The sequence below is a fragment of the Odocoileus virginianus genome, chromosome 10, assembly GCF_023699985.2.
Source record: "Odocoileus virginianus isolate 20LAN1187 ecotype Illinois chromosome 10, Ovbor_1.2, whole genome shotgun sequence".
In the NCBI taxonomy this organism is placed as follows: domain Eukaryota; kingdom Metazoa; phylum Chordata; class Mammalia; order Artiodactyla; family Cervidae; genus Odocoileus; species Odocoileus virginianus.
Window position 1 is genome coordinate 4,826,499 of NC_069683.1, and position 23,178 is coordinate 4,849,676.

General features: G+C 37.4%; 1 protein-coding gene and 1 pseudogene across 1 annotated transcript; both read right to left on the bottom strand.

Annotated features, from left to right (window-relative positions):
- Positions 1–345: 345 nt before the first annotated feature.
- LOC110150355 (olfactory receptor 4C3D-like) overlaps positions 346–23,178 on the bottom strand; it is a 28,827-nt pseudogene continuing 5,994 nt past the window's right edge.
- LOC110150356 (olfactory receptor 4A47-like) lies at positions 10,069–10,986 on the bottom strand. The gene has a single exon (XM_020913277.2). The coding sequence runs from the start codon at positions 10,984–10,986 to the stop codon at positions 10,069–10,071; it is 918 nt and encodes a 305-aa protein (XP_020768936.2).

Genomic DNA, 23,178 nt, shown 5'->3' on the forward strand with positions numbered 1-23,178 from the left:
TGGGAAATCCCACGGACAGAGAGCCTGGTGGGCTGCAGTCCATGGGGTTGCAAAGAGCTGGACATGATTTAACAACCAAACATCAGCAACAAAGTGGGGTTAATGATAATGGAACCACCAGCTTAGTACATGACAAATCAGCTGAAACAAAGACGCTTGACAGATAATATTAATAAAAGGTTCAATTAATGTAAACATATGTATCAGATGTATAGATCTAGAGCTTTGGGATCTACCCATACGATTTTCTATTGAAATTTAATAAAAGATGCTTACCCTTCTAGTTTCAAATGCTTCCTCAAGTCTTGAAGAATATACTCTACAATAAATAAACTAGGGGCTTATTGTTGATATTCTTCCCATTGGCTATTCTGAAACTGAGTATGAATATACAAGTCTTGGCAAAGTATTTTAAAAAGTTGTCAAAATGCCTATTTTCTAGGCCACTTTTGTCAATAATCTGCAAAATTTGCTAATTTACTTTCACAATCTGCAGCATGTATAATCCTCCCTATATATGTATATAATCATCACTTTCTTGGTATCATGAACAGCCTAAGTTACTCTCTTCTTCATCAGACTCCTCATGGCATTTTTCACCTCTGTGTTTCTCACTGTGTAAATAATAGGGTTTAACACGGTGTGAGGATTGCAAAGAACATAGCCACCCACTTGTCCACAGGGTAAGTGGCCACAGGACGCATGTAGGTGAACACACAAGGCACAAAAAAGAGCACCACTACTGTAAAGTGGGAGCCACATGTAGAGAGGGCTCTCCGCCGTCCTTTAGAGCCATGGGATTTCAGGGAGCTCAGGATGGCTATGTAGGAGATGAGCAGCATGGAAAAACTCAGTAAGCACATGCCCCCACTGTTGGCTGCCACCACCATTCCCAGCCTGTAGGTGTCGCTGCAGGCAAGTTCCAACAGTGAGAAGAAATCACACCTGAAGTGGTCAATGACGTTGGGACCACAGAAGGTCAAGTCCATGGTGAAAAGAATCTGCACGGTGGCATGCAGGATCCCCCCGATCCAGGCCACCACCACCAGGAGCTGGCAGAGCCCCTGTCGCATGATGGTCGTGTAGTGCAGAGGCTTGCAGATGGCCACGTAGCGGTCATAGGCCATGGCCATGAGGACGATGATCTCTGATGCTGCCAGGAAGTGCTCCAAAAAGATCTGAGTCAGGCATCCTCGCCAGGAGATGGTTCTCCTTTGGAACAGCAGGTCAATGATCAATCTAGGCGTGGTGACTGAGGTGAAGGAGGCATCTAATAAAGCCAAGTAAGTGAGGAAGAAGTACATGGGAGCAGAAAGTGTGGGGCTGAGGGAGACGGTGATGACAATGAGCAGATTGGACAGAACAGTGAATAAAAAAATGAACAGAAAGACAATGAAGAGGATTTTCTGCAAGTGTGGATTCTGTGTGAGTCCCAGGAGAACAAATGCAGTCACATTGTTGGGAGGCCTGAGGACATCCATTCAGCAAGGAACAGCTTCCTGGGGCCTGACTTACCTACAAAGGAACAAAGAATCATACTCGTTAATCACCAGAGAACTGTGTTCTGACTTTTACAATAAAATAGTGCAATCACTGTAACTGTGGAGTTTGCCCTTGACACTGTCCCAGTACTGTTTCAATTTTTCCTTATTTCCTCTATAAAGCTTTCCATCTCTTCAGATACCTAGCACCAGTCACCTGTAAACCATCTGTAGGGCAAATTTGATGCGTAATTTACTGAAAAAACTCTGGACTGTCTACTTGAAGTCTGAATTCTCCTTCTTGTTCTGACCCCATTGGACTTTGCTGCATCATCTCAGTTCTTCAGGCCCTTCACTGTGTCCGTGAGATTACAAATCGTAATTCTCAGATGCATTTTACAGGCTAAGAACTCCTGTACACACACAAGAGCTATTCCCTTTTCCGTGATGGAATTTCAGTTTGACATCTCGACTCCTAACTTTGGAAAGAAACAACATGATCAAGAAATCAGGGAGTTTAGGGAAACAGATAGAAGTCCTTGGTGAAACATCCCCTCTGGTACCTATCAGAACACATAAACTACTCAGCTGTTTCCTCGCTGTCCCACTAGAGTGCATGGAATAATGTCCGCAGTGCCTGAAACTGATCAGGTGATGAGTAACTGTTTGGTATTAAATTGTCATTCTCCTAAAAAGTAAAGATATGCTTGCTTCACCGAAGCATAAACTCAACAGAAGTTCAAATGCCCTTGTCCTCCAGCCCTGTCGATCTATAATCTCTCTACTGTAGGAGAAACTGGAAGGGAAGCTGCACTCCAGTTTAAGAGTTCCTGTATCATGCATCGAACCTGAACTCAAATAAATAAACTAATTAATAAAAAAAAGAGTTTCTGAACACTCTCCAGAATAAGCATGAAAATATTTAAATGTCTCTAGAAAAGTGCATGTTATGGATCATTTTACTTTAAAGATAATTTGTGTATATGCTAATTGATTATTTTATTTTTCAAAATTCTGCTCCACATATAACTTAATATACATATTCTGCATATTCATTGCTTCAGTGTGTGTGTGTGTGTGTGTGTGTGTTAGTTGCTAGTTGTGTCCGACTCTTTGCAACCCCATGGACTGTAACCTGCCAGACCTCAAGCTCCTCTGTCCATGATAGTCTACAGGCAAGAATACTAAAGTGAGTCGCCATCTCCTTCTCCAGGGGATCTTCCCAAACCAGGGATTGAACCCAGGTCTCCTGCATTGCAAGCAGATTCTTTACCAATTGAGCCACCAGAGAAACCCACAACTTCAGTAGTTTTAGTTAAAAAAAAAAAAAACTCAATTCATATAGGTGTTCAACACACAAAGATCTTTCAAGTAAAGGAAATACTTACTTTCAAGTTCTGTAAATAAAAATTTTATATGAAGAACAGGAATAATTTGCTAGAGAGACAGGTAATGCACCATACATATAAGTGTATATGCACCGACTACCACAAACACATATAAAATCCATTACTTGCTATTTATTCCTACAAGTTCACTCAGTCAACAAACACTTACTGGACATTTACTGTGTATATTAATGTATGCTTATTCATACAAAGTCATAAATGGTGCTGCTCTTAAATGCCCTTAGTTCCTGACCTTCCATTACCAAACAGCAGCGGCTCACCCATCCACAGTAGGAGCGACCTTCCCAGTCCTTTCCGTTTCTGCTACATGCGTTCTCACGCCTTCTACCGTCTTCCAACAGCACCCATCATTCCTGCTTACAAGATAGTGCATGGCTAACACAACAAGAAATTTGCGGTTTAAATTTGCCAAGGAGAAGAGAAGTAGATGCAATTAAATACATTTCATAAAGCATATCTTTTCAAAGATAAATGAATAAAAAACTGTATTTTTAATTGTCTAAGATGAAACATTTATGCATATGTGGAAACAAAGTGCACCGTTGTCACAGCATTTCCTCTTTCTTTAGCAGAAAAAGAGGCTAGTGTAAATAAAGTAAGAATTAAACATAGTTTATGAAAGTATTTTAGAAACAACTATGAAAAAATATAAATTACTTTTTTTTTTTTCATTTTTTCTTTGGCTCTGCGATACTTATTTTAGGAATAAACCCTAATGTAAAATATTTTTAAAAGAGAAAAATCACTATGTACAAATTTGTCCAATACTATTAATAAGAACTGTGGAAAATTTAGAAACAGCATGGAATGTTCAACACTGGGGAATAAGATAATTAAAATTCCTTTTAATTCTACATCTCTCTGAATAACATATAGTACATCTTTTTGAATAATATATACTTTTTAAGAGTGATGCTTTTAAAAATTGTGCAATGTCATAAAAATTCTAAAGTTGTAATATTAAGTGAGAGAAATTTTGGATGCATATTTAACTTGCAAATTTATTCTAACGTGTGTAATTGCAGCTAATTATATTATTAATTCAACTAATTTAAATATATGAAAGGAGAAATGTTAGTCACTCCATCATGTCCAACTCTTTGCAACCCCATGGACTGTAGCCTTCCAGGCTCTTCTGCCCATGGAATTCTCCAGGCAAAAATACTGGAATGGGTGGCCATTCCCTTCTGCAGGGGATGTTCCCTACTCAGGCATCGCACTCATGTCTCCTCCATTGGCAGGCAGAATCTTTACCATCTGAGCACCAGGCAAGCACATTTAAGTATATATCAATAAGAAATAAATGACCCCAAAATATCCTTAGTTCTAAATTGGTAGTACTATAGCTGAGTCTACCTTGTTATTTTGTATGCTGAAGAAGGGATTTAAATCTAAGGTAAGCTTGGATGAGGGTTGATTGTATGATTTGTAATACGTATTTAAATCTGAGAATGTATGATTATATGATTTCTAAAAAAGTAATCTCACCTATGAAAGTGTCTGACATACCTCCATGGCTAGGCCCCAGGCAGCTCTTAGTTGCTCAGGAAAGAAGTAAAACCCATAAGATAAAAATGTCAACTAAGTCAGCTGCAGTAAGTGTCTCTTGATTTATAAATCGTAACTTTGTAGAAGCCTTAAAAGCACTACCATATATCCTATTGGTTGGCAAAATCTATGAAATTTCTTCACTGTGACTAATTGGAACTCATGGGTATTTCCCTATCATTAACAGGTCTTGCCAAAAAACCAATTATTTCAAATAAGGTGACAACATCAGAGAGAAACTTTTACAGTGTTCCTCTCTAATTTTAAACTTCATCCATAAGTCAATATGAAAACAAAACATCATCTCAAAAGAGAAAAAGTTGCCCACTTATAAACTTGGATTGTGTGTGTGTGTGTGTGTGTTCAGTGGTGTCCGAGTCTTTGTGATCCCCATGGACTATAGCCTGCCAGGGACCAAAACTGTATCGCTTGCATCTCCTTCACTGTCAGGCAAATTCTTTACTATGGGGTCACCTGGGAAGCCATAAACTGGATATTTGATAATAAATGAGCTTAAATGTGGAGTCTGAATATTTGATACCATATAAATTATACACTTATATGTGTGTTTTATTTTTAATTTTTATTTTGATATTTTATTTTTAATTGATCTACTGTCATGTTAATCACAATTTATAAATATTGTTTCCATATGTATGTTAAGTGATAATTATGAACCCCTTTGTAATATTAGCACTTCATAATAGAAAAAGTTTATAGTACTTCCTCAAAATGTTTATTTATTGTGCCAATTCTGTAATTAGATTAACATGTTTATGATGACAGTAATTCCATTCTTCAGTTATATTAAAAAATGGTAAAATGCATTTTACATTTAAATTTAGTCCTATAATATTTTTATGGAATATTAAAAATGAGCAATGACATACACAGTTTATAACAAGGAAGCATGAAAAAGTGAATAGGGACACCATTTACCAAGGGAAGGTGAAGAATCACATCATTAAATCCTGGGTCAGGACTTTTGTCTTTAAATTATGTTTTGCAACTAAACAGGCATGACATGTTTATGCTACCACCAACTTTAAGACTGTTTGCAATTATCTATGAAAAGAAATAAATACCAAAGTTTGAAATTATTTTGTAAATACATTGAATTCAATTCAACTGAATTCAATGTATTGATATTCCTATATATATAGCTACACTTACTCAAAATATTCAAATATGCTTTCTTTAAAAAGAAACATAAATTGGACATAACTGTGGATGGGTTCTGGAGAATATAATCACTGTGAGCAGCATGCATCATGAAGGAAAAGTGATTATGAGAACTGAAATCATGTGACTAAATCTATTAATAGTTTGGCTAGATATTTTATTATTATGGTTCTGCAATAATATTTGTGAAGGCAGATGCCAAAAACAGTTTGAATGAGGTTTCGAACCTATTTAAAGAACTATGATAAATATGGATTTTGCTGAAATATTATGAAAGTATCTTGAACTCTTCTTTCAGCTCTGAAATTAAAGCGTGAGATTAGAGAATTAGCATGTACTGAAAAAGTCATCCTTCTTAACCTCATAAGAGACTGAAATCTACTCACTATGGTCCATTAAGGGGTCACCCAGTTTCCACTTAAATAGCTAACATACTGGGCAAAGAGATTGCCTTAGAACCCCTACGTCTGTTTAGCCCAGCTCCAAAAGCCCTAGAGAAGCATAAAAGGGAAAGAGAGTGGAAAGTGAAAGTGTTAGACACTCAGGCATGTCTGATTCTTTACAGCCCCATGAACTGTAGTCCGCAGGCTGCTCTGTTTATGGAATTCTCCAGGCAAAAATACTCAAGTGGGTTATCATTCCCTTCTCCAGGGGATCTTCCTGACCCAGGGATCAAACTCAGGGCTCCCACACTGCAAGCAGATTCTTTACCATCTGAGTCACGTGGAATTAGGTCTAAATGAGTGAAGATTGCCCATGAAAATAATTTTTCAAAAGAATAGTTTTTGGAGCTATACCAGAAAAGTTTGTCTCCAGAATACAAATCCAAAAACAGTGGTTTAAAACCCTGGAGAGATAGCAACACAGATTCTCAAACTTGAAGGGTAAACTAGAATGAAAACAAAAAATGTTATGTATAGATCATATCATAGTTCATCAGAAAATAGTTGAGGTATGTTTTGACATTTGATAGTTTCAGGGACTGATTTTACAAAACCCAATACCTGCCAGAATAATCTTATGGGTAATTTCATGCATTTCAATAGATAGAGAAACATGTTCTCAAAACACTAAAGCACTCACGACAGAGCTCACGTTGTATTGTTGTTGTTCAGTCACTAAATCGTGTCCGACTCTTTGTGACCCCATGGTGTTAGCCCAAACTGAAATCCTTTGATCCCAGAAGGGCATCTAAGTTGTTTACCAGAAATTGAAAAGTCCTGGGCTGTGGTTTCATAAATCTTTCAATGTTTCTTCAAATTGAAGTAGAAGCAAATATGACAATATGCAAATATGACAATATGCAAATACGACAATATTTGCTGAGCACTGAAGAATTGATGCTTTTGAACTGTGGTGTTGGAGAACACTCTTGAGAGTCCCTTGGACTGCAAGGAGATCCAACCAGTCCATCCTGAAGGAGATCAGTCCTGGGTGTTCATTGGAAGGACTGATGCTGATGCTGAAACTCCAATACTTTGGCCGCCTGATGCGAAGCCGAAGAGCTGACTCATTGGAAAAGACCCTGATGCTGGGAGGGATTGGGGGCAGGAGGAGAAGGGGAGGACAGAGGATGAGGTGGTTGGATGGTATCACCAACTCGATGGACATGAGTTTGGGTAAACTCCGGGAGTTGGTGATGGACACGGAGGCCTGGTGTGCTGTGGTTCATGGGCTCGCAAAGAGTCGGACACAACTGATCGACTGAACCGAACTGAACTGAACTGAATGACATTTTTTAACTCTCATCCTCCAGCCCTTGGAAATCAACATTCTTCTCTCTGCATCTGAGTTTGTTGTTGTTGTTGTTGTTGTTTTTAGTTTCACGTATAAGTGAGATCATAGAGTATTTGTCTTTCTATTTCTGCTTATTTCACTTGGCATAGTGCCATTAAAGTTCCTTTATGTTTTCACAAATTTCAGAATTCCCTTCTTTTATATTGCTAAATGAAAGTCCTTTATATATATACATATATATATATATATATATACACATGTATATATATATCATATTTCTTTTATCCATTCTTTTTTTTTTTTGAGGGGGGCAAGAATACTGGAGTGAGTTCCCATTCCCTTCTCCAGGAAAAGCTTCCCAACTCAGAGATCGAACTCGGGTGTCCCGCATTGTAGGCAGACACTTTACCATCTCCACCAGGGAAGTCTATATATAATATATATATATTTATATATTTATATCTCATATTTCTTTTATCCATTCATCTTTCACTGTTCACTTAGTTGTATCCAGATCTTGGCTCTTGAGAATGATGCTGCAATGAACATGGGAGTAGAGATGACCTTTCAGATTCCTGATTTAATATTCTTGAATATATACTCAAAAGCACGATTGCACAATACAATGGTTTGGTTTTTAATTGCCTGAAAAACCTCCCTAATGTTCACTGTAGTGACTGAAAAAATTATATTCCCATTAATAGTATAGTTCCATTTTTCTCTACATCCTCACCAAACTTTTTTGTCTCATATAGATCTCGTATGGCCATCCTAACAGATGAAAGGCGATCTCCTTTTGTGTTATGAGTTGCATTTCTCTGATGATTAGTGATGTCAAGCACCTTCTCATGTTCCTGTGGCCATTCTTATATTTTCATTGGAGAAATATCTACTCAGTTCCCTTCCCATTTATTTTTTTTATTATTTTTTTTCCTTTTATTTTTATTAATAGGAAGCTAATTACTTTACAATATTGTAGTGGGTTTTGTCATACATTGACATGAATCAGCCATGGATTTACATGTGTTCCCCATCCCGATCCCCCCTCCCACCTCCCTCCCCATCCCATCCCTCTGGGTCTTCCCAGTGTACCAGCCCTGAGCACTTGTCTCATGCATCCAACCTGGGCTGGTGATCTGTTTCACCCTTGATAATATACATGTTTCGATGCTGTTCTCTCAAAACATCCCACCCCGGTTCGATTTCTGGGTCAGGAAGATCCCCTGGAGAAGGGTTAGGCTTCCCACTCCAGTATTCTTGGGCTTCCCTTGTGACTCAGCTGGTAAAGAATCCACCTGCAATCCAGGAGACCTGGGTTCGATCCCAGGGTCAGGAAGATCCCCTGGAGAAGGGAAAGCCTAACTATATTTATCAATGACATGCTAAACATGTTTTTATGGAAATTTTCAAACTTTACAAAATGACCCTAAAGTTCAGAGGATAAGGGAAATGTGAGAGAGGAGATGGAGAAGAGGAGAAAGTGCCCCAGAACTGAACATCTTAGATGGTGCAAAACATCACCTACTAAGTAGAAAGTTTTCAAGCTGTGTGAAACGAATCATTATGTTGACAGACTATTTTACCTCTTTAGGTAAAATACCTAAAGAGGTAAAATACCTCTAAGAGGTAAAATACCTCTTTAGACTTAAGTCTTTGCCCATGACAAATGAAAATAAATTCTAGATGGATTAAAATATAAAGTGTTTTTGGACTTTCCTGGTGGCTCAGCTGGTAAAGAATCTGTCTGCAATGCGGGAAAGATCTGGGTTTGATTCCTGAATTGGGAAGATCTGCTGGAGAAGGGAACAGTTACCCACTCCAGTATTCTGGCCTGGAGAATTCCGTGGGCTACATTCCACGGGGTCACAAAGAGTCAGACATGACTTTCACTTTCATAAAATGTTTTTAAAAGTTATTTTCAAAAAAGTGGTTAAAGTGTATGAAATCACTTGAAGGAAATGGAATTTTTCAAAAGTAATATGGTAATAGAAATGCAAAAGCAAAAAATATTAAAATAGCACATTTATTTTAAAACACTCATAATTATAACAGTTGGAAAATTAAGATTCGGTTTTATTCTACATAAAATTTCATTCCTTTAGATTATTTTTATAAACATGGCCTTGTTATTAAATTTAAATCTTTGAAACATTCTTCTTCAATCTTAAGATGTTAAGCAACAGAAACAAAATGATGTATAAGTAATCTTGCAGATAGAAAAATTGTATCTATACTTCAAATATTAATAAGTATATGTGTGGAGGAATTTATATTTTTAATTATTTTTTCTGAAATCTGTAATGTAATAAACCCTATTAATTCTGAAAAATATTGCATTATTTTAGAGAGAAATATGGTAAAATCTTCCCCTAATCTAATAAATTAACAGTGTTAACTATATAGCTTAACTCATCATATAGAACATAAATCTATAGTCTCAAAGAGACATTTTATACCCCAAAACTATATGTACTTCCCCCAAGAAATCATGGAAATCATAAAAATGCATTTCAAACAAATATGTATTTTGAACTAGGAAATTTTGAAAATATTAAAGTATATTTTGATCATTCAAATTATTCAATAAGAGATGTTTTTCATCATACCCAAGTTATTTAGCCTGAGAAGATACTACAGTTAAAAAATCACACGTTGTTTTCCTGAGAAGAGCAATTTTTCATTGAAAATAGGTGACATATTTCCCTACAGCCTCATTTTCGTCTTCTGTTCCAGAGCTTTTTCATGGCATTTTGCATCTCTCCATTTCTCAGGGTATAGATCAGAGGGTTCAACATAGGGGTGACGATGGTGTAAAACACTGCCAAGTATTTATCAATGGGTAAAGTGGAAGGAGGTCTCACATACAGAAAAATACAGGGCACGAAGAAGAGGACCACCACAGTGATGTGGGAGCCACAGGTGGACAAGGCTTTGCGCCTCCCCTCCTGACTGAGACCCTTCAGGGAGCGCAGGATGACCCCGTAGGAGAGGAGCAAGAGCGTGAAGAGGACCACGCAGATGACCCCGTCATTGGCCAGCACCGTGAAGCCAATAATACGGATGTCAGTGCAGGCCAGTTTTAACAAGGGGTACATGTCACATCCGAAGTGGTCAATGACATTGGGACCACAGAAGGGAAGATTGTAAACAAAGAGAATATGAACGATAGCATGTAAAAACCCACCAGTCCAGGCTAACAGCAGTAACAGAACACATACCCGTTGGTTCATTAATGTCATATAATGCAAAGGTTTGCAGATGGCCACGTAGCGGTCATAGGCCATGACCACCAGGAGTAAAATCTCAGCACCACCAAATAAGTGCTCTGTAAAAAGTTGGATCATGCATGCTTGGAATGAAATGATTTTTTTCGCGCAGAATAAGTCTATAATCATATTTGGGGTGACTGTAGTAGAATAAACAGCATCCATAAATGATAAGTTGCCAAGAAAGAAGTACATGGGGATGTCAAGAGTTGGGCTGGACACCACAGTCAGGACAATGAGGAGATTGCCCACCATGGTCACAATGTAGATGAGCAAGAAAATGACAAATAATATTTTCTGACCCTGGGGGCTCTGAGTGAGCCCCAAGAGGACAAACTCAGTTACATTGTTCCTTTGTTCCATAGGTCTTTCTGCATCTTTTATTTCAGAGTTCAGGACAACATTTCCTATCAATATAATTATTGTGACTGACGTCCTGACATGTCATGATAATTTGTTCATTCATTCAACAAATGAGCAGTATGGTTCTTATACTTTCAGATATTATTAATATGATCAAGGCTTATTAAAACATCATCATTAATCTCAAAATCTTGCACACTAATAGAGAGGCAATTAATTAGAGACATTTGTGGGGAAAGGATACATCATTAAATAAATGAGGTGTCACTATTAGCTTTCCATCTGGAAGCTAATTATTGTACATATAGCTAATATCTGTTAAAATTAAAAAATTGATTAAAAGTTTAATAAAAATGTAAAGCAAGATTTACTTTATATTTACTATCCATTTCATAAAGGAGGTACACTTCTTCATTCTAGGGTTGAAAGAATATTCTTAACCAATCCTTGAAATCTCAAATAGGTTTATTTGACAATTTCATGTTTTTTAAGGATTTAGGAAATGATACCAAAACAGCAATAGATGAAATGTTCGAAGAAAGACTTACATATTGGATGATATAGAGAGTTATCATCTAATGAAGAAAAGATAAACATAAAAGTATGAAATATGGAATAAAATATCAACAAAAAATTAACATAAGACTGCTTCTAAATGGCCAACAAACATGATAGGATGCCTAAACCCACCTGTGAACAAAAAAATAGGACTTTAAGTCACGGTTTACTTATTACACTATTTGTTCGAATTCTTGAGGGTCACTCAGTCAAGGTCTATAGATGTTACCTCATCTTTTAATTAACACACAATGTTAGAGAACATACAAATTAAAACTATTGTCAGAGTTATATATCTCTACCATGAAACTATCCCCAGATCATTACCTTTGAAATTAATTTCTAAGGATACTTTATCTTCAAGTAGGTAACTTTATTCCAAATCATTAGTCATGAAATTATTCAAAAGAAGTATTACAGAATAGAACCAATCTATTGAATCAACATATTTAATAATCACAAAGGAGTTCTACCATGCCTTATTATGAAAACCACAAAGGAAAACTCTAGAAGACTGAATTCTAACCCCATCCTGGGCTTCCTGAAGGCTCAGTGGGCAAAGAACCAGCCTTCTATGCAGGAACGCAGGAGATGCGGGTTCAGGCTCCAGGTCAGGAAGATCCCTCTGAGGAGGATATGGCAACCCACCCCAGTATCCTTGCCTAGAAAGTCCCATGGACAGAGGAGCCTGGTGGGCTACAATCCGAAGGGTCCCAAAGAGTTGGACATGACTGAGCAAGTAAGAAAGCTATTAGCCTCCAACTAATAAAAATAAATGAAAAAAGAAAAAAAGAAAGCTCACCTCACCAACATACTCTTACAACTGAAAGCCTCGTTCAGAACTGTGTTTCTAAATATACTTTTAAAGTATTTGTTTCTAAATATGCTTCTAAAATATTTGTTTCTAAAATATGCTACCTGTCTATGAAGAAAGCTGCTCAATCCATGTCTGGGCTCTGGTTCCTTCCTGCTTGTCCTTCACGCACTGATGCTGTCTGTCTCTGGTTAATGCAGAGGGAGATTCATGCAGCCTCACAGCACCTTGAACTGCTTCCTGTGGCCAATGCTTTACATGATTGCAGAAAATCAAAATCACCTTAGTTATTTTTAAAAAATTACTTTTCAAATTACTGAGATTTTCAAAATGAATATGAACGTCTGTTTCCTAAGGAACTCTGAATCTTGATTGTGAACAGAAACTCAGAATGTTCACTGTTGGCTGGATTTGTCCTGATAACAAATGAATATTAAATCAGTGTGTTAATCAGACAGAGAGAAAAAGCTTCAAACTGTGTGTAAATTGTTTATAATAAAATATTTTGTTTGCACTTAGAGCAGTCAAAGTGAAATAGTGAAATAGCTGTTGCAACATTTTGCTTCTTAATCACTTACTGTCCTGTCTTCAGACAGTGTTGTTGAACTTTAGTGTTCCTGAAGGCTGGATAATTTCATATACACACTTTATTATGCTCTGAGTCCATCATTTCAGTTCCAGAAGAAGCCGGGCATGTGATTACTGTTGTAGACAGATGCTCCGCAGGTCCTGGCAAACGGCTGTAGCACTTTGTCTACATTTAAGTGCAGCACATACAACTGAGTCATTCGATTCCTGCGTCTCCAAGTAGGATTCTGTCTAATTAAATTCACTGGGACCTTAATCATAATTTTGAGGGTAGATCTCCAGAGATGGTACAAGAACAGTCACCGTGTGGAACAAGACTTGTAAAATTCTGCCCTCTGGGAAAAAATCATGAAAAGCAAATTTAGGTCTTATCACCAAAAGAAAAAATCAAATCTGGACAGAAATGAAATATGTGAAAACTTTCTTGTGAAATTATGTTCTTCAAAACAAGCAAATCTTTTTAAGTTTAAGCTTTATCTTTGAAGATGATATCTGAACCAATTTCCAATCATGAATGTTAATTTCAGAACAAGTCATTTAAACCTTATTTCAAATGCAGATAAAAGGTGTCACATAATGTCAGATACACAATTGATAGAAACTGTTTTATCAATTTTAGTATCATACTAGGAAAAGAAAAAAGTATTTGTGGGACGGTTCCATTCATCTCAAAGTGCTCACAGGGCATCCACCCAAGTAGGAAATACCTAAGGCCATGACACAATTTGCAATATATTTCTAAGAACTTAAATCATAAAGCACATATGTACTTTAAACAGAAATTTATAACAAAAGTGTAATATTTTCCAATTATTTAGCCTAAAATCACTCATGACTATCTTCAAAAACATATTTTCAACACAAACATTATGATATACATGTATATAAAAACTATATGAAAAAATATTTATAAAAGATATATATACATTAATATACATAAAAGACTATGTATAATACATTGCAATGTGTATAAATTAACTGGACGCAGCTAACTGTGTGATTAGAGAGAATTTTATGGATTTAAATGCAAATATTAGAAAACAATAGATACTTTAAAGAATGAACTAAGCTTCTGTCTCAAAATGTTAAAAAAGAAAATTTAAAATAAACATAAAGAACACTGTAGTGTGGAAAGTGTTGAAAGACATACATCATTAAAAGAGTAATTCATATAAAGAAAAGAATACCAGGAATTGATCCTTTTGAACATTGAATAAATTATAATTTCTAGCCAAATGGACTAATGAAAAATAAGAGAAAAACCAAATTATCAGAATCAAGATTGAAAAGAGAGCCATCATTGCAGGTTCCACAAATTTTAAAAAGACAACAAAATGATATGATAAAAGAATGTATGCAGTTAACTTGCCAAGAAAAGAAAACAGACCATTGCTATGAAAAACACAATAGTCTAAACACATTGAGAAATAGTTTAAAACTGGGATAATCTAAGTGCAAATAAATTGAATGTTTAGAGTCCTAACATTCTCCTGCAAGATAGTTCATTCCCATCTAGCTTTAATCAATTAATTTTACATGACAACTAATCAAGAAATAACTTGTTACACAGCACTTTCATAGAAGTAATGAAACAATGTACTTCCTAATGCATTTTATGCACCCAGCATAACCCTTATACCAGCATGACTCAAGGGCATCAAGTGGAAATAATTAGATTAATAGCTCACATTAGCAAAGACACAAAATTTTGAACAAAATACTTGTTTTGATTCCTTTGGGTGTTTTCTTTGAGGATTTTTTAAAAATATATTGCTGATACAAGTCTTGAAGCTTGTCCTGGGATATGCTCAGTCTAGAACTAGTCATGTCCCACAGCTAATGAAAATTTTTCTAAGTATTCAACCAACAGCATTGCCCCCACCCCTGTAAATATGAGGTTTTCCAGCTAATGAGAGCCTACCTCTCTTCCTGGCCTAGTCTGAGAACCAAGCACTTTTCTCGCTAACTCATCTGGGTAAATCTTTCCCCAGCACCAGGTATTTTCTTCAGATGCACACACAGATCAGTTCTTTGATGAATACTTGAGATGGATCCTCTTAGCTTTGCATAATTTTCTCTCTCTCTCTCTCTCTCTCTCTCTCTTTCTCACACTCAGCCTCTCCAGGACTATAGATGTATTTTCTGCCTTAGTGTCCTTGAGTGTGAATTTCAGACTCTCAACTCAGAGGCAGTGTCAGGATCTTTGGAGATATCCCTCTCTGCCACAACGTGGAAACTTTTTCTCATTGTTGTTGTTGTTCAGTGTCTCAGTCTTGTCCAACTCTTTGTGACCCCATGGACCGCAGCAGCCAGGCTTCCTTGTCCTTCACCATCTCCCAGAGCTTGATGAAACCCATGCCCATCGATGATGGTGATGCCATCCAACCATCTCATCCTCTGTTGCTTCCTTCTCCTCCTGCCCTCGATCTTTCCCAGCATCCAGGTCCTTTTCAATGAATTGGCTCTTCACATCAGGTGGCTAAAGTATTGGAGTTTCAGCTTCAACATCAGTCCTTCCAATGAATATTCAGAGTTGATTTCCTTTAGGATTGATTGGTTTGATCTCCTTGCTGTCCAAGGGACTCTCAAAAGTCTTCTCCAACACCATAGATTGAAAATATCTAATCTTTGGTGCTTAGCTTTCTTCATGGTCCAACTCACATTTGTACATGACTACTGGACAAACCATAGCTTTGACTCTACAGATCTTTGTCGGCAAATTTATGTCTCTGCTTTTTAATATGCTGTCTAGATTTGTCATAGTTTTCTTCCAAGGAGTAAGTGTCTTTTAATTTCATGACTGTGGTCACCATCTACAGTGATAGTCACTATCTGGAATGCAAGAAAATAAAGTCTGTCACAGTTTCCATTTTTTTCCCCATCTATTTGCCATGTAGATGCTAAGTAACACCAAAAATAGAATTATCAGCATCTGAGAATCCTGGGTAAGTCCCATTAGAATGAATTCAGTCACATTCATTCTGTCTTCTTTCACTTCAATGCTGATGATGAATTCAGAAGTGGGGACTTTACCTAAACATAGTTTCCTGACAGATTAGAGGAGGACGGCAGGAGTAATGAACTTTGCCACTTGGCACTGCTGATCACAGAGCTGCAGTGTCTGTCTATTGTCTTCTCCCTTCACTATCGACTCTGTTCTCCCTTCACCTTCCACTAGCTTCTCAACTGATTTTAGTGGCTTAGCTAAAGGTATAGCCTAGAATTTTACCCCTGCAATGTCTAATCACATCTTCAATCTACCCAAAATGCAGGCCAGGCTCCTGTAGTTTCTTGTTTACTGTCACAATATGAGTTGCAAGAGGTAGCCAAGTGTTAATAGGCCACCTGAAATGCAAAAATATTCTGCCCTGTCTCCACAGTGGTTTAGTCCTTGTCGTATGTATCTGATGATCAAGGTCAATTACTTCTGCCAGAGTCACATGAAGAGCCTTTTCTCTGAGTTGTTACAGATAGCAATCCTTCTAAGTGCCAGGTAAGTCAGATGTAAGATAAATCAGACAAGAAAACAAGAAAAGGACTCCTTTATCTCCTTTATGGCATAATTGATCCAATATACCAGCTAACTGTGAAGCTTAGTTTTTTTGAAGTTTGCAGTTATGTTAGCCAATCAACAAATATCCTTAAATTTCAAAAGCATTTCAGTTAACCTTTCTGTCACTTACAACCAAAAGTATACTACAGAAAAATCCTATGAACCTGGGTGAATTTATAAGTCCTATTACTCATTTACATTATATCTGTCTTTGAACCAGTACAACATGATTTTAATTGTAACATTATAATTTGTGTTGTCACTAGAACGACTCATTACTCTTTCAAACTTGAATTGCCAGGACTTCCTTGGTGGCCCAGTGGTTAACATTCCGCTTTCCAAAGCAGTAGACACAGATTCAACACCTGACTGGGGAACTGAGATCTCACGTGCCACAGGGCAGCTCAGCCCATGTGACACAACTAAGACCAGATGCAGTCAGAAATATAGATTTTTTTAAACTTAGTTGCTATTTGCATAATGTTATGCTTTCAGATGAACTTTGGAAACATAGGAATGTCAGCCATCATTTACTTTTATGTAGAAAAGACTACACTATTGTTTTATCATTTTCCCCCCTAGGGATATATACTGAGTATACTTTCAAAAATTTTTTAAAGAATTTTAGGTAGGACCATAATCAAAATAACTTAGTTCAAAGTAACTTAATTAAAGGCCAAAGATTCCTACATAGGTTGTAGGTAAATTACAAAAGATCATTAATTGCTTAAGATGGATTTATCTTGAGATAGACATTTAATTCTGCTTTGGATTTCACTTAGCCAGTGATCCGAAGTAACATTGAAAACACTATTAAGCTATTGGAGAGAGTTTTGTGGGAAGTAGGAAAAAATAGCTTTATTTGCTTTGCCGGGCAAAGGTGGGCAGAGCAGCCCTCAAAACTGTGTGTGTCTACTTGGAGAGGATAGTGAGAAGTTTTATAGCAATGGTTCAAAAAACTGTGATCAGCTAGTGGACATCATTCTGATTGGTTGGTGATGAGGTAATGGGAGTCAGCATCACCAACTTTCTGGTTCCAACTGGTCTAGGGTCAAGTGCATGTGGGCAGTGTACCATTGTAAACTTCTCCCACCTGGTGGGGGGTTTCAGTATCTGCAGAATAGCTCAAAGATGTTGTGTGTATCCCTTGATGGGGAATTAGGATCTTCCCCAAGACTGACTATCATTTCCTTGACTGTTTGCTTTTCCCTTGTCTCACACCCTCTTCCTTACCTAATTAACAACTACTTGAACCTTCCATTTGGAACTCAGGGAAGGTCAAGGATGTTGAATGAAATCAATTTTCTATAATCAAAGAAATGAGGAACACATAAAGATTTTTATGCCCAGGAGCCCCACACAGCTTTGCTCAGTATCAATCCCCCCTTTTCTCTGATATTCATCAATCTTGAGGAGAAAAAGTGTTGGACAAAAATGGAATAATCATTTTGGATAGAGACATTAGTCAAACTTAGGAGAGGAACTCGGTTTTATGGGAAATGGCTTTTAATTTCCCGTTAGGTTAACCTTCCCTAAGTCTTTCAGGGAATGGGGGGACAAATGCTCTGGCTACTTCCCCCTGAAATGGGGCACAGTTCTGCCTCAACTCATGGAATAAATATCAGGTTGAAATATTCCTGACTTCCAAGTTGAGTTTGGTATGATTAAGAACTCAATCACTTGGGGATTTAGGAAAATAAGTCTATCTGGACCTGACACTCAAGGGAGACTTGCAGCCAGGTAACCAGTTGTTTAACTTTATCTAAGTAGATTTTAACTTCTGATGTGGTATGTATTTATATATATAGAGAGGAGACATATGTAGTGTATATGTATATACATATGTAGTATATATGTATATACATATATATGTATATGTATGTATGTATATGTGTATATATAAATATATAAAACAGGAGTTATTGGCCACTACATATGTCTCCTCTTTTTTGTTAATATCTGATCTAAAACAATTTTAGTGTAAAAGATCTTAATAGTTACAAGAGGATACCTTAAGTTCTTATCAACACAGGAATGTCTCTGAAATCCATAATAGCCATCTAATTTTACCTTGGATATCTGAACTACAGTTTTCCCATTTTGAATTTCAAATTTATTTCCTTCCAAATGGCAGAAGCAGATGTTACTGTTAATGATTTCAGTGCTTTTCTAGACATGAGAAGATGTAAGATTTGTGGCTCATAAAGCCTCCTGAAAGGAGACGATCTATCTGAAGGCCTATTCTGCCAGCTTTTCTCAGAGCACAGAGTGCCTCATTCCAAATCTCTTCCCTGAGCTCCTTTCAGGGAGTTTTGAGGGTCAGTGGCTGTGGTGACCATTGACTTAATCCTTGCAGAAGCTGACAGCAAGTGCCAATTTTCAGCTGGCAAGGCTCCTTCAGGATCTTAAATTCAGATATGGTATTGGGGATATTTTATGACTATTTCAACCCATGGTGCTAGAAATGTTCATTCAAAGATCTGCTGAAAATTTCACTGACAGGCCACTCAGTGTGCTATTATTGGACTAGGGCTTATTAACAGTAGCCCAGAGTCTCCAATTTTTGAAGCAAACAGGCAGAGGGTAAAGGAAAACATCTCAAGTCTACTCACAGAGGCATACTTTACCAAATTGTTGCAAATAATAACCAACAATATAAAGAGGAAGGATCTCCCAATATCTGGAAAGCAACAGATTAAAATCAACACCATTCTAGACAAAATCCATAACAATTATTAGCATATTCACTAGTTCACTTAGTAAGTATATATTGTCAGATATAGACCTGTGTGTGTTCACATATAGACACATGCAAGCAATTGAATAGATACCTAAATAACATTGACTATGTAGTTACAAGTTGTCATAGAGATTCACATGAGATTGGATACAGATCTGAGAGTGTGGTGGGATACATACTTGTGTACTGTTGGACATAGGCCTAGGAAAGTTTGGATAATCCCAAAAAAGGCAATGCCACAGAGTGTTCAAACTACGGCACAATTGCACTCATCCCACACACTAGCAAAGTAAGTCTCAAAATTCTCCAAACCAGGCTTCAACAGTATGTGAACCACAAACTTCCCAATACTCAAGCTGGATTTAGAAAAAGGAGAGGAACTAGAGATCAAACAGCCAACATCCGTTGGATTATTGAAAAAGCAAGAGAGTTCCAGAGAGACATCTACTTCTGCTTTATGGACTACACCAAAGTATTTGACTGTGTGGATCACAACAAACTGTGGGAAATACTTCAGGAGATGGGAATACCATACCACCTTATCTGCCTCCTGAGAAATATGTTTGCAGGTTAAGAAGCAATAGTTAGAACCAGACATGGAACAACAGGCTGGTTCCAAATCGGAAAAGGAGTACATCAAGGCTGTATATTATCACCCTGCTATTTAACTAATGTTCAGAGTACATCATGTGAAAGGCCGGGCTGGATGAAGCACAGGCTGGAATCAAGATTGCTGAGAGAAATATCAATAACCTCAGATACTCAGATGACACCACCCTTATGGCAGAATGCAAAGAACTAAAGAGCTTCTTGATGAAAGAGAAGAGTGAAAAAGTTGGCTTAAAGCTCAACATTCAGGAAACTAAGATCATAGCATCTGGTCCCATCACTTCATGGGAAATAGATGGGGAAACAATGGAAACAGTGACAGACTTTATTTTGGGGAACTTTGAAATCACTGCAGATGGTGACTGCAGCCATGAAATTAAAAGACGCTAGCCCCTTGGAAGAAAAGCTATGACCAACCTAGACAGAATAATAAAAAGCAGAAACATTACTTGGCCAACAAAGGTCTGTCTAGTGTAAGCTACGGTTTTTCCAGTAGTCATGTATGGATGTAGGGTTGGACTCTAAAGAAAACTGAGTGCCTAAGAATTGATGCTTTTGAACTGTGGTGTTGGAGAAGACTCTTGAGAGTCCCTTGGACTGCAAGGAGATCAAACCAGTCAATCCTCAAGGACTTCAGACCTGAATATTCATTGGAAGGACTGATGCTGAAGCTGAAACTCCAATACTTTGGACACCTGATGTGAAGAACTGACTCATTGGAAAAGACCCTGATGCTGGGAAAGATTGAAGTCAGGAGGAGAAGGGGACGACAGAGGATGAGATGGTTGGATGGCATCACTGACTCAAGGGACATGAGTCTGAGTAAACTCCAGGAGTTGTTGATGGACAGGGAAGCCTGGCCTGCTGCAATTCATGGGGATTACAAAGAGTCGGACATGACTGAGTGACTGACCTGAACTGACTGATGTGCCTGTGACCTTTAGAAATGAGCTATAATTTACACCAGAAAAAGACACTGAATCTTCTCGGAGCTGTTCATTGAAAATGTGTCAGTAAATCAAATGCAAATAAGAGAGTCATCCTTTTCTATAAGAAAATGAAACGACAAGATTTGTATACACTCTATGGAGATAATTCCAAATTTTTGTTGAGACATCAGTGAATACTTTACGATATGTGTCTTATTCTGGATGAGAAAATATATTATTAAAACATGTAATTTTCATCAAAGCAAATATATAGTGTCACGGCAAGCTATATATACTTTTATGGGAAGTTTGCAAACTTTTCAAAATGAGCCTGATGTTTAGAGCAGAAGGAGAAGGTAGCAAAGCAGGAGAGTGATGAGGAGGAGCAAGTTCCTCAGAATTCAGCCTTCTAAATGGTGTCATAACCTCACATAGTAAAAAGAAAATTGTCAAATAAACTGAAATTAATGATTATGTTGATAGATTATTTTACCTGTTTGGGAAAAATAGGCTTAAATATTTACCTATCACAAATAAAAGTAAATTCTAGATTGTTAATGAATAATTGAACTTTTCATGTCTTTTATTGAGGGGTAATTGACTTACAATGCTTTAGTTTTTGCTACATAGCAAAGTGACTCCATTATACATATACATATACACACAATATTCTTTTTCATATATTTTATATGGTGTTTTATCGCTTTATCACAGGACATTGACTGTTGTTCCCTGTGCCATACGGTAGGACCTTGTTGCCTGTACAATGCAAACATAATCATCTCCATCTGCTAATCCTAAACTCAATCCATCCCTCTCCCAGATAACCCCTTGGCGACCACAAGTCAGCTCGCTGTGTCTTTAGTCTGTCTATTCTGTAGAAAAATTTATTTGTGCTATATTTTAGATTCCACGTATGAATGATATTGTATGCTATTTGTCTTTCTTTCTCTGACTTATTTTGGAATGATACTTTCTCGGTCCATCCATGTTTCTTCAAATGGCATTATACCATCAGTTGTTTTTTTTTAAAAAAAGAGGTTAAAACTTAAAAATAATTGCTAGGAAATGAAACTTTTCAAAAGTAATGTGGTAGAAGAAATAAAAAGGAAAAATATGAAAATAAGAGCTATATATAAAACACTTAAAATTTAACATAAACAATAGAATAAATGTTTGTAAGAGATGTCAAAGAATAGTATTATTTGTAAGTATATTTGATGTAAAAAGAGTTAATCATAACCTTTTAGTAAAGATTCTCACTCCAATAGATCAATAATTCTGATAATTGACAAAATCTATAGAGTGGATTCTATGCCCCATATGCTGTGCAAGGAATAGAAAATATAAAGACAGTTAGAACAATGTCCCTGATTTCAGGAAGCTTATAAACTAAGGAACATAGAGAGTTAGCAAATATTTTTATCTTATTACTTGAAATAACTACACAAGTTTGAAAATTAACTAAACATATGTCTTGGTATACATGGCCTGCTTTTATGGAACATCATAGACTAGAAGATTAAGCAATATGTATTTATTTTTCAGTGGTTTGGTGGCTAGGAAATCCAAGGTTAAGGTGCTGACAGGTGAGGTCCTGTCCCTAGGTCACATACAGCCTATTTTCTTTTTTTTTTTCCCTGTGTCCTCACATGCCAAAGAGTTAAGTGAACTCTCTGATGTTTCTTTATAAGGGTGTCAATCCCGCTCATCAGGGTGAAACTTTTACGACCTACTCATTACCCAGAGGGCCCCCTCCCAATACCATCACATTAGAAAGGATTTGACTTATGATTTTGGAGAGGGAAATAAACTTTCAGTTTATAGCAACATCCCAAAGTGGAGAAATAAATTGCATAAGTTCTAATAAACCCAAAGGCTTGTTATTACTTGGTGATTAGTATTTTATTTGAGAAGACTTTGAGATAATAAAGGGCTTCCCTGATGGCGCGGATGGTAAAGAATCTGTGTGTAATTCAGGAGACACGGGTTTGATCCCAGGGTCAGGAAGTTCCCCTGGAGAAGGAAATGGCGACCCAGTCCAGTATTCCTGCCTGGAGAATCCCAGGGACAGAGGAGCCTGGTGGGCTACAGTCCACGGGGTCGCCAAGAGTCGGACACGACTGAGTGACTAGCACTTTCACTGAGATATGAGAAATCTTCAGGTAACAGGCATAAAAATCAGGATATGAGGCTTCTCCCACAGCGTGCTGCTGCTAAGTCGCTTCAGTCGTGTCCGACTCTGTGCGACCCCACAGACGGCAGCCCACCAGGCTCCGCCGTCCCTGGGATTCTCCAGGCGAGAGCCCTGGAGTGGGGTGCCATCGCCTTCTCCAGTGCATGGAAGTGAAAGGTGAAAGCGAAGTCGCTCAGTCGTGCCTAACTCTCAGCGACCCCGGGG